The 11,737-nt window shown below is 38.0% G+C and overlaps 2 protein-coding genes across 2 annotated transcripts; both read left to right on the top strand.

Annotated features, from left to right (window-relative positions):
* The first annotated feature begins 250 nt into the window (after nucleotides 1–250).
* Nucleotides 251–3,673, top strand: rpz5 (rapunzel 5). The gene is made up of 2 exons (XM_026996964.2): nucleotides 251–318; nucleotides 1,915–3,673. The coding sequence occupies exon 2, from the start codon at nucleotides 1,974–1,976 to the stop codon at nucleotides 3,153–3,155; it is 1,182 nt and encodes a 393-aa protein (XP_026852765.2). The 5' UTR covers nucleotides 251–318; nucleotides 1,915–1,973; the 3' UTR covers nucleotides 3,156–3,673.
* An 82-nt stretch (nucleotides 3,674–3,755) lies between these two features.
* rpz4 (rapunzel 4) lies at nucleotides 3,756–9,190 on the top strand. Its single transcript, XM_035526347.1, has 3 exons — nucleotides 3,756–3,951; nucleotides 5,942–6,008; nucleotides 6,153–9,190. Exon 3 carries the CDS (start codon nucleotides 6,188–6,190, stop codon nucleotides 7,361–7,363), a length of 1,176 nt encoding a protein of 391 aa, XP_035382240.1. The 5' UTR covers nucleotides 3,756–3,951; nucleotides 5,942–6,008; nucleotides 6,153–6,187; the 3' UTR covers nucleotides 7,364–9,190.
* The last annotated feature ends 2,547 nt before the right edge of the window (nucleotides 9,191–11,737 follow it).

The raw sequence follows: 11,737 nt of genomic DNA, 5'->3' as shown, positions 1-11,737 counted from the left end.
CCTTTTCTTGTTTTGTGTGTGGAAAAAAAACATTCCTGTCTTGTGTTTCCCGGGACAGCCAGTGCCATATTTAACCCATATACTGGGCCCTTTTGAAGGAGGGAATGTTTATAGGATGTTATCCGTCCCCGGTGCCTGCCTTCATCCCTCGTCGAGTGGGCTCACAGGAATGTTCGCAGGGGATGGATCCAATCCAGAGGGGGAGTGCCCAAAGGAGAGAGGCTATATATGCATGCTGACCCTGGGAGTCTGCTGATGTTCTCCACAGCCAGGCTCCACTGGAACACTAGACAGCACCTCTGTACACACAATCTAATGGTAAGCCTTCTTTTTTTCCTTTTTTTATTTGTGCTTTTCTTTTTAAAGTTTTTTCTTTGTCCCTCTGTTTTCTGTCCTTCTTTTCTGATTGTATTAGCTTAGGTCTTTGTCATATGAAGGAAAGGGGTCAGAGAACAGAAGCAAGTCTTTGTGAGAAATAAAAAAGCTAAGAATATGCTTTAAAATAGATGTATAGATGAAATGTATTGCTTTTAACTTGGAGTACGCACAAATTGAAAAAGGTTCTTTAGAAGTAATCGAAAGTAGCCGGATGTTGTGCATAAGTAAATATAGACTCTTATAAGTTGACTTTGTCTAACACATCATTGCTTCTGGATTAGTAACCAAGGATGTGGCTCTGAGCTGTAAAGGTTTATTGTTGAAAAAGAATGATAAAAGGCAATTCAGTCTTTTGTCATTATCTCAAAGGTTTTGGTGCAGACAATTATGATTGATTGAGTTAAACCATGATAAGTATTAGGGTTGAGAAAATAGTTTTTCTTTAGGTGGGGGTGGACACACCTTGCAGTTTTCATTTCAAAGCCATCATACATATTGTTACATGGATGGATTTGAATAATTTCATTTCATTAAGGATAATTTTTAAGCAAGTATGTTTTATTACTCCAAATTTTACTAGAATTCTATTATTAACATTTACTTTTGAGTAAACAGTAATAGGTTCTAAATTTCCAAAATATATTTCATTATGCCTTTGCTGTAATTGATTTCTCTTAATTATCCACATAATCTAACAAATCTTTAAGTCATTATGAGAAACATTACATAGAGACCTGTAAAGTCCTTGATTATATTAGGTCAGGATTCACAAAGTGGGCTATAATTAATTGTCATGAACCCGTTGTGTTCTATTGTATTGTACTGTAGTAATGTGGAATGGTTTTTTTTGTAGCTGTTATTGGTTGGTTGGTCAAAATAATGTAGTTTATACTATTCAAGTGCAATGGATACATTTTCTTAGACCTGGGTGTGCCTTTTTTTCTGTAGTGTACACTGGGTCTTGGGAAATGAGATATGTGTGAGCTCATCTCCCCTGTGTAATCAAACTACCCAGAAATGTCCAGAAATGCTCAACAGCTTGGGTGTTTAACTATGCTTTCCAGTAACTCATGTTGGAAACAGATGTTCTATACTCTCTGGCTGGTGCTGAAAATTAGCCCCCTACTCTCTAGCATTATTTTGCAACCCTCTTTATCATGAAAAGGTGAACTCATTATTTGCCATCTAATGTTTACTTTGAACTATGGTAAACATTTAGTATGTTTGTTCTTATTCATGCCTGTTAGACTCCTGATCTTGCCCATGCTTCAGAATCAGAGGGAGTGGTAATATGATTTTGGGCATGCCCATACATGTCCACAGTTTTATTTTCCTACATTTAATTGGCTTTGTGAGTTCAAAGTACAGGAGTGGATGCTTTTGTGTCAAATTTTTCTCAGGTTACCTCACAGATCTTATGTTGGAGAAATAAATATGACCTTTAGAGATGACCACATTGATTATAGCATTGATTTTTATGTTGAGGATACCACTTGGCTTGGAGGTTTTCACATGACTTATCTTGCTCTGTTACAGAGAGAGCACTTGCCTGGCCCCTAAAGGATTAAGACAGGGCCTTTTTCCTGGAATTCAAAATGAATCGAGTAGAAGAATGGGTTCTGGAGAACAAGAGCAAGATTGAAAAAGGAGTAGAGATAATGGGCCAAGGCTGTGAGATTCTAGCCGCCACTGTGGGCCAGTTCCATCCCATCCTGGAGGCAGTTTTTGTGGCTTCCGCTGAGATTCTCAGCAACCCTGAAGGCAAAGAGGCCAAGTACTTGGCAGAGCAGTTTGAAAAGGTCAACCAGAAGCTGGAGGGAATACAGGATGAAGTTGACAAAATAGCCCTGGAGCTGCAGCGAACATCGATGAACAAGCAGAACTTTCACTATGAAGCACAAATGATCAGTCAGTATGAGAAGTTCCAAGATTTCATCAACGCCAAACCCAAGTTCAAGGAAAAGAAAAAGGAAAAGTTTCTCAAGCACTTTGAGAACACAGAGGGTTGCCTGAACCTCGACGCTTTGTACAATGCCGTCACTGGAAACAACACTTCTGGGGATGCAATGCTGGACACAGTGGTGACCACAGAGCAGCGAAGTAGGCGAGCAGTGGAGGAATTCTGTGCCAAGCTGAAGAAACTCTTCGTGATCGGGATCATAGCCGTGATGGGGCACGCTGCGCTGACGGAAGGTCAACCAGACCAGACCATGGTGAAGACATGGCAAGACCGCATGGAGGATGTGGAGAAACGCATGAAGGTGGCAGTGGATGAGTGCATAAATAACTTTCCTGCACAAGCCAAGATGGATGTAGAACACCAGCTTCTGGAAAGGCAGAGCAGCGTTGACCAAGAGTTTACTAAACACCTGCTAGATGCCCTTGTCAAGAAGTATGACTGGGTCTCCTGGTCAATTAGGGTGTTTAATCATGGTGGCATATTTTTCTGGAATTGGATGGCTGGCAAAAAGTACCATGGGAGCAGTGGAGGTGGCAATTTTTTTGACCTTTTGACCAAAAACAACATAAGAATCGTAGTGTCTTTTAGTGTGGATCCAAAGCCACTCAACAACAGCCAGTTACATGATCAGATAGAAAAACAGAATCTGAAGGGCAACATGGTGTCTGTGGCACAGTGTCTGTGCAGTGGTATTCCCAACTGCCTTGTGCATGCTATCAGCCGCTATAAAAAAGTAGTGGAAGCCAACAACTTCCAACCAGAATGCTACTATTATAACATGCACAAAAGAGCATATCTGTGCATCCATTCAGAATAGTAGACATCAGACAGAAAAAAAAAATATCACAATGGCAATCAGGCTTTTAAATTTTTGTTGCTTTTTTTAAAAAATCAGACTTTATTAAAGTCTCAAAATTTAGAAAGCCAATGTTGATGGCAAATGCATGATGAAACCAATTACTTTTCTGCGTCTTATTCACTCTCCACTAGAGCTCTCCTGTGATTCTGCCTTGTAAGACATGGTTTTATGATGTTCATTCCAAAGCTGTTAAAGTTAAGTATGCATATCTGTATCTAATCAAATTTGTCCCTTCTCAAAATCAGAAAAGAAGCATGGTAATGTGATATTGTGTCCATGCTTCTATAAGCATCATGAAAAACTATAATTTAGTATCCTCAGCTTGTTATTGGAGCATTATTTCAGCAATGATATAAAAAGAAACATTCAAAACCTTGTCTAGCTGCAATGTGATCAATTTGTGAGCCAATACTGTTTCTTTTCATGTTTATTATGCTATATTTAGTTTATATAAATGCTATGCTCTAAATACAAAACTGTTTCCGGACTTTTTGTTTGTAAGGAAGTCATTATAAGCCCCAAAGGAGAGGGGTGCTACATAAAAATGTTTCAGAGATAATTGCACAATAGTGAAACCACTAGAAGGGTTGCGGTCAAAGAAGTTTAACGACCTCCTGGCTAAGACAAGCCTTTTTTTCTCGTGATCATGGGTGTGCCACAGCTCGTTTTCTAAGAGTGAGCTACGTGATCTGAAGTCGCACGAAACTGGACTGAAAACGTTCTGTCTTGTTAATTTTATTCTCGAAACATTAAGGTGAGTTTGGTTTGAAATGACAATCATTAGTACGTGTTAATACATTTAATTAGTCTATTGGCCGTTCTTCATTACAGACTAGTAAGTATTAAGGGAGTAAGTATTACGGAAGGCCAGGTTGTTATAGGGCGGTGCTGTCTCTGAAAAACAACCGTCTTAACACTAAGTTTTAACATAGTCTAAAGCTCGATTGTTTCAGTTTAATAATCGACATTTCCGATTTACCAAAACGTTTCTCAGTTACATACCTAACTATTGGATTGTTTTAAATGACTTTGATATGTAGGAATCAGCCTAGCCACCTTTTCTGAAAAATATGCAGACGCCTATAAATTCTTTAAAGTTCCTGCTTTTCGCTTGCTGCTTTGGCGCAGATGTATTGTAATCCCAGCATAATTATAAAGATTGGACAGCTGCCTTTCCTTCGTCAGTGTTCTATACAAAAGAAGTAGACTGGGAAGGTACAGTGTTTAGACTACGCCATGTTACATATAGATGATTAACCTCCTAGTCAGTCATCTGGGAGGCATGACGTTGAAGCAACGAAATCTGTTCGAAACGTTAGACGCACCCCAGTTTTGTTTTTTTGTTTTGTTTTGTTTTGTTTTTATTCGTCTTCTCACTGAGTCCATGTATTTCCTCATACAAACATACTTTATACGCCTCATTATAGCCGAATAATATTTCAGACCTCAATTCAAAGAAACCTAAAACCTCAGCCAAATAGTTATCGCTGCAGGTCCTGTACGTAGGCTCTCTCAGAAGTGCTAGCAGCCCAGGGGAGGAAGCTAGATGAGAAAAACTGTACTGAGTCATCTTAGTGCTTTCTGATGTAGAAAAAAACATGGGAACATTTTAGACGTCCCTGATGAAGAGTTAGTCAGGGTTCTCCTGCATATATCTAACAGCATCAGTTTTGTCCACAATTATGTGGACTATTAATTATGACGAAATGAAATAGAACAAATGTTCACAAGTGTTTTTTGTTACAAAACAGTATGTGTTTAGCATTCTAATGACATTTTATGCAGTCCAGATGTTTTATTTGACATCCTGCACTTTACAGAACTGGTCTGAAGAGACTGTACCTATTTACAGAAGTAAAACAAATTAATTAATTGTGTATGCTTTGTTTGATTTACTGTATTCTTATATGCACATCATAGTGACTGTACGCTACAATTATACTCTCACTGTGTATGCTGTTCAAAAAGAGGGTGTGCAAAAGAGAGGTAAACTGAAAATGTAGGCCAATGAAGTGTTATCAAGGAATAGCTGACAGCTGGATTTTCTTTGTCTAGTTTCCATGGTTACTGCCTGAGCTGCTTTGGAAAATGTACTGAGCCGGTTCAACAAGTTGAACTACCTTATTAATAATTTCCACACCCACAAAGGGATTTGCACATACAGAAAATGGAAACTGACATATTAATGGATATTACAAACATTGTACTTCCGTTTCTTCATACTTGTAGATTCTCTGTTGCTTGGGTCTTGTGGACACGTGTAATTTTTCACCACATGACATTTTCAGCTCTATGCTTTTAAAGATTGAGCTTTGTCATTTTTATCAGTGGTCTTGTCTGAGCATATTGTGTTGGCTTGGATGACACGGCAACTGTTTATCAATATGTATTCAGTCCAGTGCCACTACATTAACATTATATGGCAAATTCATATAAACGTATGATTTGTTTGGTGCTCTAGGGTTCTGGAGGTGGAGAATCTCCTGTGTTGCTTATTTATATTTAGTACAGCATTGCCTTCTTATCTGCCGTAAAGGCGACTTTATGACTGCAATGTTAGCAGTATTTGCAAATCTATTCCCAATGTATGAATGTATATGATGAAGCTAGTGTTGTATAGAATCATTTATTTCTGGTCATATTAGTGTAAGTCTGTGCTGACTGTTGCCTCATCACACATGCGGTGTGTCGTCATGTTGTGGTGCCCTGATAGCCAGGATAACTCTTCTCTCTTTATGTCACAGTGATCCCTTTCTCCACGCTTACACAACTCAAAGATTTGAAAACATATCACAGTCAAGGACTGCCTGTGTAAGTTCCCTATTTACTATTATCTAGGCTGAAAAAAAGTTTGGATTTAAGAGTTTGAATCGTGCAGTCTTAATTAATCTAATTTGTATCAGACTAATGAAAGGATTCGTTGCTTGACCCTCACCATGATGTCTTTGCATGCAGAGTGCACAGTGCTGACTCCAAACAGATCAGTAAAGATGACTGATGTGCTCCAGAAAATGGTTGCCGACAAAAAGGATGTCGTGGAAACAGTGATGGAGGCACTTGAGCAAGGAGCAGAGGTGGTGGCCAGCATCGCTGGAGACCTCTTCCCTGTATTCTCCATAGCGGCACCCATTGTGAAACTTGCGCTAGACAACGTGGATAGCAAAGAAGCGGCATACATGAAGGAGCAGTTTCAGAAGGTCCGGGATCGGCTAGAGATCATGTCAGAGGAGGTTCAGCGCATCAACGAGGAGATTAAGAAGAGTGGGGCAGATGCCACTTACTTTTCAGTAGAGGAGAATCTGACAAACCAGTTTCGCAAGTACATGGACATCCTCAATGCCAAACCAAAATTCCAAGAAGCCAAGAAAAAGCAGTTTCTGGAACACTTTAGCAAGAGCGGAGGTGACAAAAATCTTCACACACTATACGATGCAGTGACGGGAGAAAATTTCTCTGGAGAGTCCGTGCTGGAGATCACACTAAACTATGTGCAGAAGAGTCGTAGAGCAGTGGAGGACTTCTGTTCAAGGCTGAAGCATCTGTTCTGCATAGGCCTCATTGCCTTGATGGGACATGCAGCACTGAAAGGTGGTGAAGATGAGGAGAAGCTGCTTCAAGAATGGCAAGAAAGGATGAAGATCGTGCAGTCAAAAATTAACATTGTCATTGAGGACTGCATCAACAGCTTCCCAAGTCAGGCAGAGCTTGATATGAAGAGGCTGGTGAGGGACAGTACAAACAAGACCAACCAACAGCTTGCTGATATGATTGTGGAGAACCTAAAGAAGAAGTATGACTGGGTGGGCTGGTCAGTCCACGTCTTTTACTCACCTTCACGCTACTTCGGCTTTGCCAGCAAGGACTTTTACTGCAGTACAGGAAAAAGCAGGTTTCTGGTGCCTGCACCAAATGATCTAAATATTGTGGTTTCCTACAGTGCTTCCCCTGAACCTCTAGACAAAGCGCAGATCCAGCAGCTTGTCCAGGCTGAGAAGAAACCCACAGTTCCAGGGGTTGCAGAACTCCTATTCGATAAGCTCCCTTTATGTGTGGTTCATACAGTCAAGACCAAATGCAAAGAAGTTGCCTATTCCTGGACGTTTACAGATGAGCTTCACTACTTTGAGGAATGCAAGAACTTCTACCTCTTTGTTCATTCTGCCTAGGTCATGTGACCAAAATACACCAGATATCACAGGTTGTTTTTAAGTAGATTCAGTGACTAGCATATTTTCAGATCTTAAAAGGAATATAGTTTGATGGTTTATAAATGTTTTCCCAAGAGTCCTTCAAAGTATACTCAGTGAAACAATGTTTGGAAGTAAGGATTAATTTTTAAAAAGCTGACTAACAGAATAACACATTGTAAAAATTTCCTTATCCTCAATGTTGGGGGTCATGGATTGATTACATTCTTTGATGAAAGCTTTAGATTTGCTAAATGTGCACTGCATTTTTCATTGTTTGGAACATTTTTAATAATCGTGGAAAATGACTGTGTAGTCTGATGAATACTACTTTATGCTTGATCACATCACTCTTTTTAAAGTCACATATGAAAGTCATATGTGAAATGAAAAGTAATTGTCTCCAATGCAACTGAAGTGCCACTATTTTGCCATCATTTTTAATTGTTGATCTTTTAATTTTTTATTTTTTTAGCTTTGTTTCCTAACTGCAATTGTGGTGACATAAAAACTTACCTTACAAATCTAACCTTAAAAACTTTAATCAAAAAGCCAATGACCTGCTGTATATCTAGAGCCATTTGCCACTGTGTGCAGAGTGGTCCTTCACAAAGAGCACACCATGTTCAGACAGACAGACCATGTTGAAATATTGCTTTTCATCCAAACAAACCTGGGCATGTTGTAACGCTTTGACTTTCATGGAGAGAGCAGAAGATATTTAGTATGAATTCATATGGCCTGCTGGAATGGCAGGCAGTTTGTTAAGAAGGGTATTTTTATTTTTTTTTTTGTTTGTCTTTCATCAAGTCACCGTTGGTGATTGCTACATGTGTACACCCCGAAACGATCTGATTGTTTTGCACGTATTGGTGGTTTTACTGGGTGTGACTGCAGGGTGCATGTTATGTCTTGCCATATGCTAAGAAAAGGCTAAAACATAACCAATTATATTTAATATCACCCAAAGCACCCATGCCAGATGTCTGGTTGTTAGCATCCTATCCTGGTAGGTAGTGTTTTATGCTGATGAACAGATGCCCTTTGGCCATTTTACAGTCTAACCATTGGTTGAATGAATTACTGTCACTGCTTCCACTTTGAGACATTGCCAACAATGTCTGGAGCTTCTTATGGATATGCACAGATTTTTTTTTTTCAAAACTGACCAATGATTTCTTAAATTAAGAGAGAATCTGGCAAATGTGTCTGAACAAAATGAAGATTTTTTTTTTTTTTGAGTCACATTGAATGTATTCCAGGTGTACTAGTTTAGAGCTAAATCCATGAATTGGTCATGAGAGTTTCACAAGAAAACTCATGAGCTAGCTAAGCAGCTATTAGTGGTTTACTAGCTAATTCCAGTGAGAAATTCACAAGAAGCCCTATCAGTTATTGGAACATGTCAGACATTTTAGCAGTTATTAAAGCTCCACTGAAAGTTCAGGTGAATATGAAACATAGATACTGATTTTGGTGGGAATCTAGACAACTCTGAAGTGCACCATCACTATTTGACACAAGATAAATAATCACTTTCAAACACTTGTTCTTTTTTTCCTCTCTCTCTATTAAAATGTTTGTGATGAATATCAAAATATCTTGTCAAAATTAACCATTATGTAAATGTTTACTTTAAAAAAAAAAACTATTTCATTTTAGGTTTAAATGTTTCAAAGGTGGGTTCTTTGAGATTGCTAGTTTAGGTGATTCTTTTACCTAAACAATTTCTGATAAATCCCACTGTATTTCATACAAAGTCTGCCTGCTTTGCACATATTTTCCAATTAAAATCTTTCTCCTATATATGTTGGATTTTTTTATGTAAACATTTCCTATATCAGCAAATCATCCGTTTACTCTATATGAACTTTGTATGGGATACGAAATGCAATATACACAAAATTATAATGCACTAAGCTTTGCCTTCTTATTGTATTCTCGAATAGATTGCAGAATTCAAGGACCTTCTATTCTCAAAAGAGTCATAGCATAAAGTTCAGTGTAAGATAATATAACCAGTGTTACTTTGAAAACTTGCAGGTGAGAGTATTATTTAGCTTGGCGAACAAAGTTCGTTCAGTGTAGCAGAGAAAGTCAAGGAGTTGAAAATGACTGGAGAAATACATGTGGTTCTGCCCTGAATGAAACACCCTTCCTACTCTGTAATTATGCACAGGAACTGGAATGTCGAGTTTCTATATTAGGCTCAATTCCATGGTACCACATACACACAAAAAAAACAAGTTTATAAATACATTACCACAGAAATGAATAAAACAACAACGATTATAACAATAGGCAGACATTACCACAGGTCAGAATGAAAAAGACTGAAAAGTAAATTTTAAAGTAAAGGTGCATCTTACAAAAACTTTTTTTTTTTCATTTTTTAAATGTCTAATATGAAATATGAGACCTTTTATAAACTGAATGGACATTTTAAAATTCAATTTCAATGTGTTCAATTTAAATTCATTTTTAAAATCATGCACATCATCTAGTTGGACATTTTTAAATTAAATTCAAATTGAACATATTTAAATTCAATTTAAAAATCATGCACCTAATCTAGGTTCTAAAAGTTTTTAGAAGCATATCTAATCAGTCCATTGTGAAACAATAAAACTGAAATAGTAGTAAAGTGGGTGGGGTTATGAGCTAGGTTGTGTCTTTACTGCAATAAGATATAGTCTGTACAGGTTTTCACTAAATAAACTTCACAGATGACTTCGATTCAGGCCAGACTAGGACTTTAGTATTTTCTGATCATTTTGATTATTTTGGCAGTAATTAGCAAGATACTTATACCATCATGGATCTGTTGAAATGTTTTGACATAACTCAGAAAAAACCTAAATTTGTTGCATTATTAGAGGGCATTTGGTAGGAATCTGTGACAAAATTTCAGCGCATTTCCACTAATTATTGGAAATATTGAGTCTGATGCCAACCCAATAATGTTAACTTGACCTGTTTTCTGGGCATGACTTCAATATTCCAAAATGGCAATGCCAGACTTTTATTCTGATTACTGGCCAAGACATCACACTGAGTGATGAAATCCTCAACATGATTCTAAGTTAGTTGAAATCCTGAGCTCAAGAAGTGTTCAGAGATTATAATTCTTATCAAAATGGAAATGATTCCCAACTTGTTGGTTTAAGCATGGTGAAAGAGTATGACATGGCATTCTATTTAATATTAACCAAGATTTTGATGTAGTTTCACTTTCACCCAGTGATTGCCAGAATCACTGTCCCTTAACATGGAAATAGATTGGGGTCTAGAATTCAGTAGGGCATACTTGCCAGTTTTGAAACCTTAGAATGGCATTTTTGTCTCAAATGGCACTGGTGTCAGGGGTTGTGTCCACATCTGGACAAATCAAAAAGCTGCTCTTATCTAAATAGGCTGAGTCAAATGCCAATTGGGTGTATGGACTTTGACATTGAATATAAAGTATTTGTATATACAGTGGTGTTCCTCCGTCAGGTATTCTGCTGGGTTAATCAGAAGTGTTGGAAAGTCTCAGTAGACTCAACCTTGTTTTGGTAGTAGGTCCTGTTTAACCCTACCCCAAAAACATGTTTACATATATATATATATAAACATGTTTTTGGGGTAGGGTTAAACAGGACCTACTACCAAAACAAGGTTGAGTCTACTGAGACTTTCCAACACTTCTGATTATGAGGTAGAAAAACTGAAGAATTTTGGACTTGCCCCTTGAAAAGAGTGTACTTTCTACACAATAAGCAATGTAGCTGTGGAAAACTATCTATGATGGGTATAACCCTGGCATGAAAATGCTACCCTGGTGAATAGTTTAAGAGAATCTTTTAATCAGACTAGAATTACTCTTCCATAAATATGAATTGGCCACACAGCCCCGCATTGAGCAAGGTTTATCAGCCATTCCCATCAGGTGACCACAGGAACGCAGGAAAACATCACGTGGAGTCAGAACGCTTTCACGCAGGATGCAGGAATACACTGTGCTAGCATTTATCTCCATAATTTTACCCTGTCCCTCACTTAATGCAGTAATTTCTATGGAAAAAAATTCATTTTGTTCCCAAAGAAAGGACAAATGCATTCGTATCAGACAATTGAAGCCCCAGTGAAGCCCATGCAGTACCACCAGGCCTGATGTAGCCATGGAAAAAAGCAAATATACTAAGGTGTCTCCTGGTCCAAGATACTAGAAAAAAACAAGCATAAGAGTCTGTGTGAAGAATGTATTATGTTTTCCCTAGAAGAACCAAATGGTTTCCATTGAGTATTATGACAAATCCAGTGCCTTCAAGATATGGGACATGGGAAAATGTCATGTCTGAATAATGATTTATT

Source organism: Electrophorus electricus, chromosome 5 (assembly GCF_013358815.1).
Source record: "Electrophorus electricus isolate fEleEle1 chromosome 5, fEleEle1.pri, whole genome shotgun sequence".
Taxonomy (NCBI): domain Eukaryota; kingdom Metazoa; phylum Chordata; class Actinopteri; order Gymnotiformes; family Gymnotidae; genus Electrophorus; species Electrophorus electricus.
The sequence above is the reverse complement of the archived record's forward strand: the minus strand, read 5'-3'. Positions and strand labels throughout refer to the sequence as shown.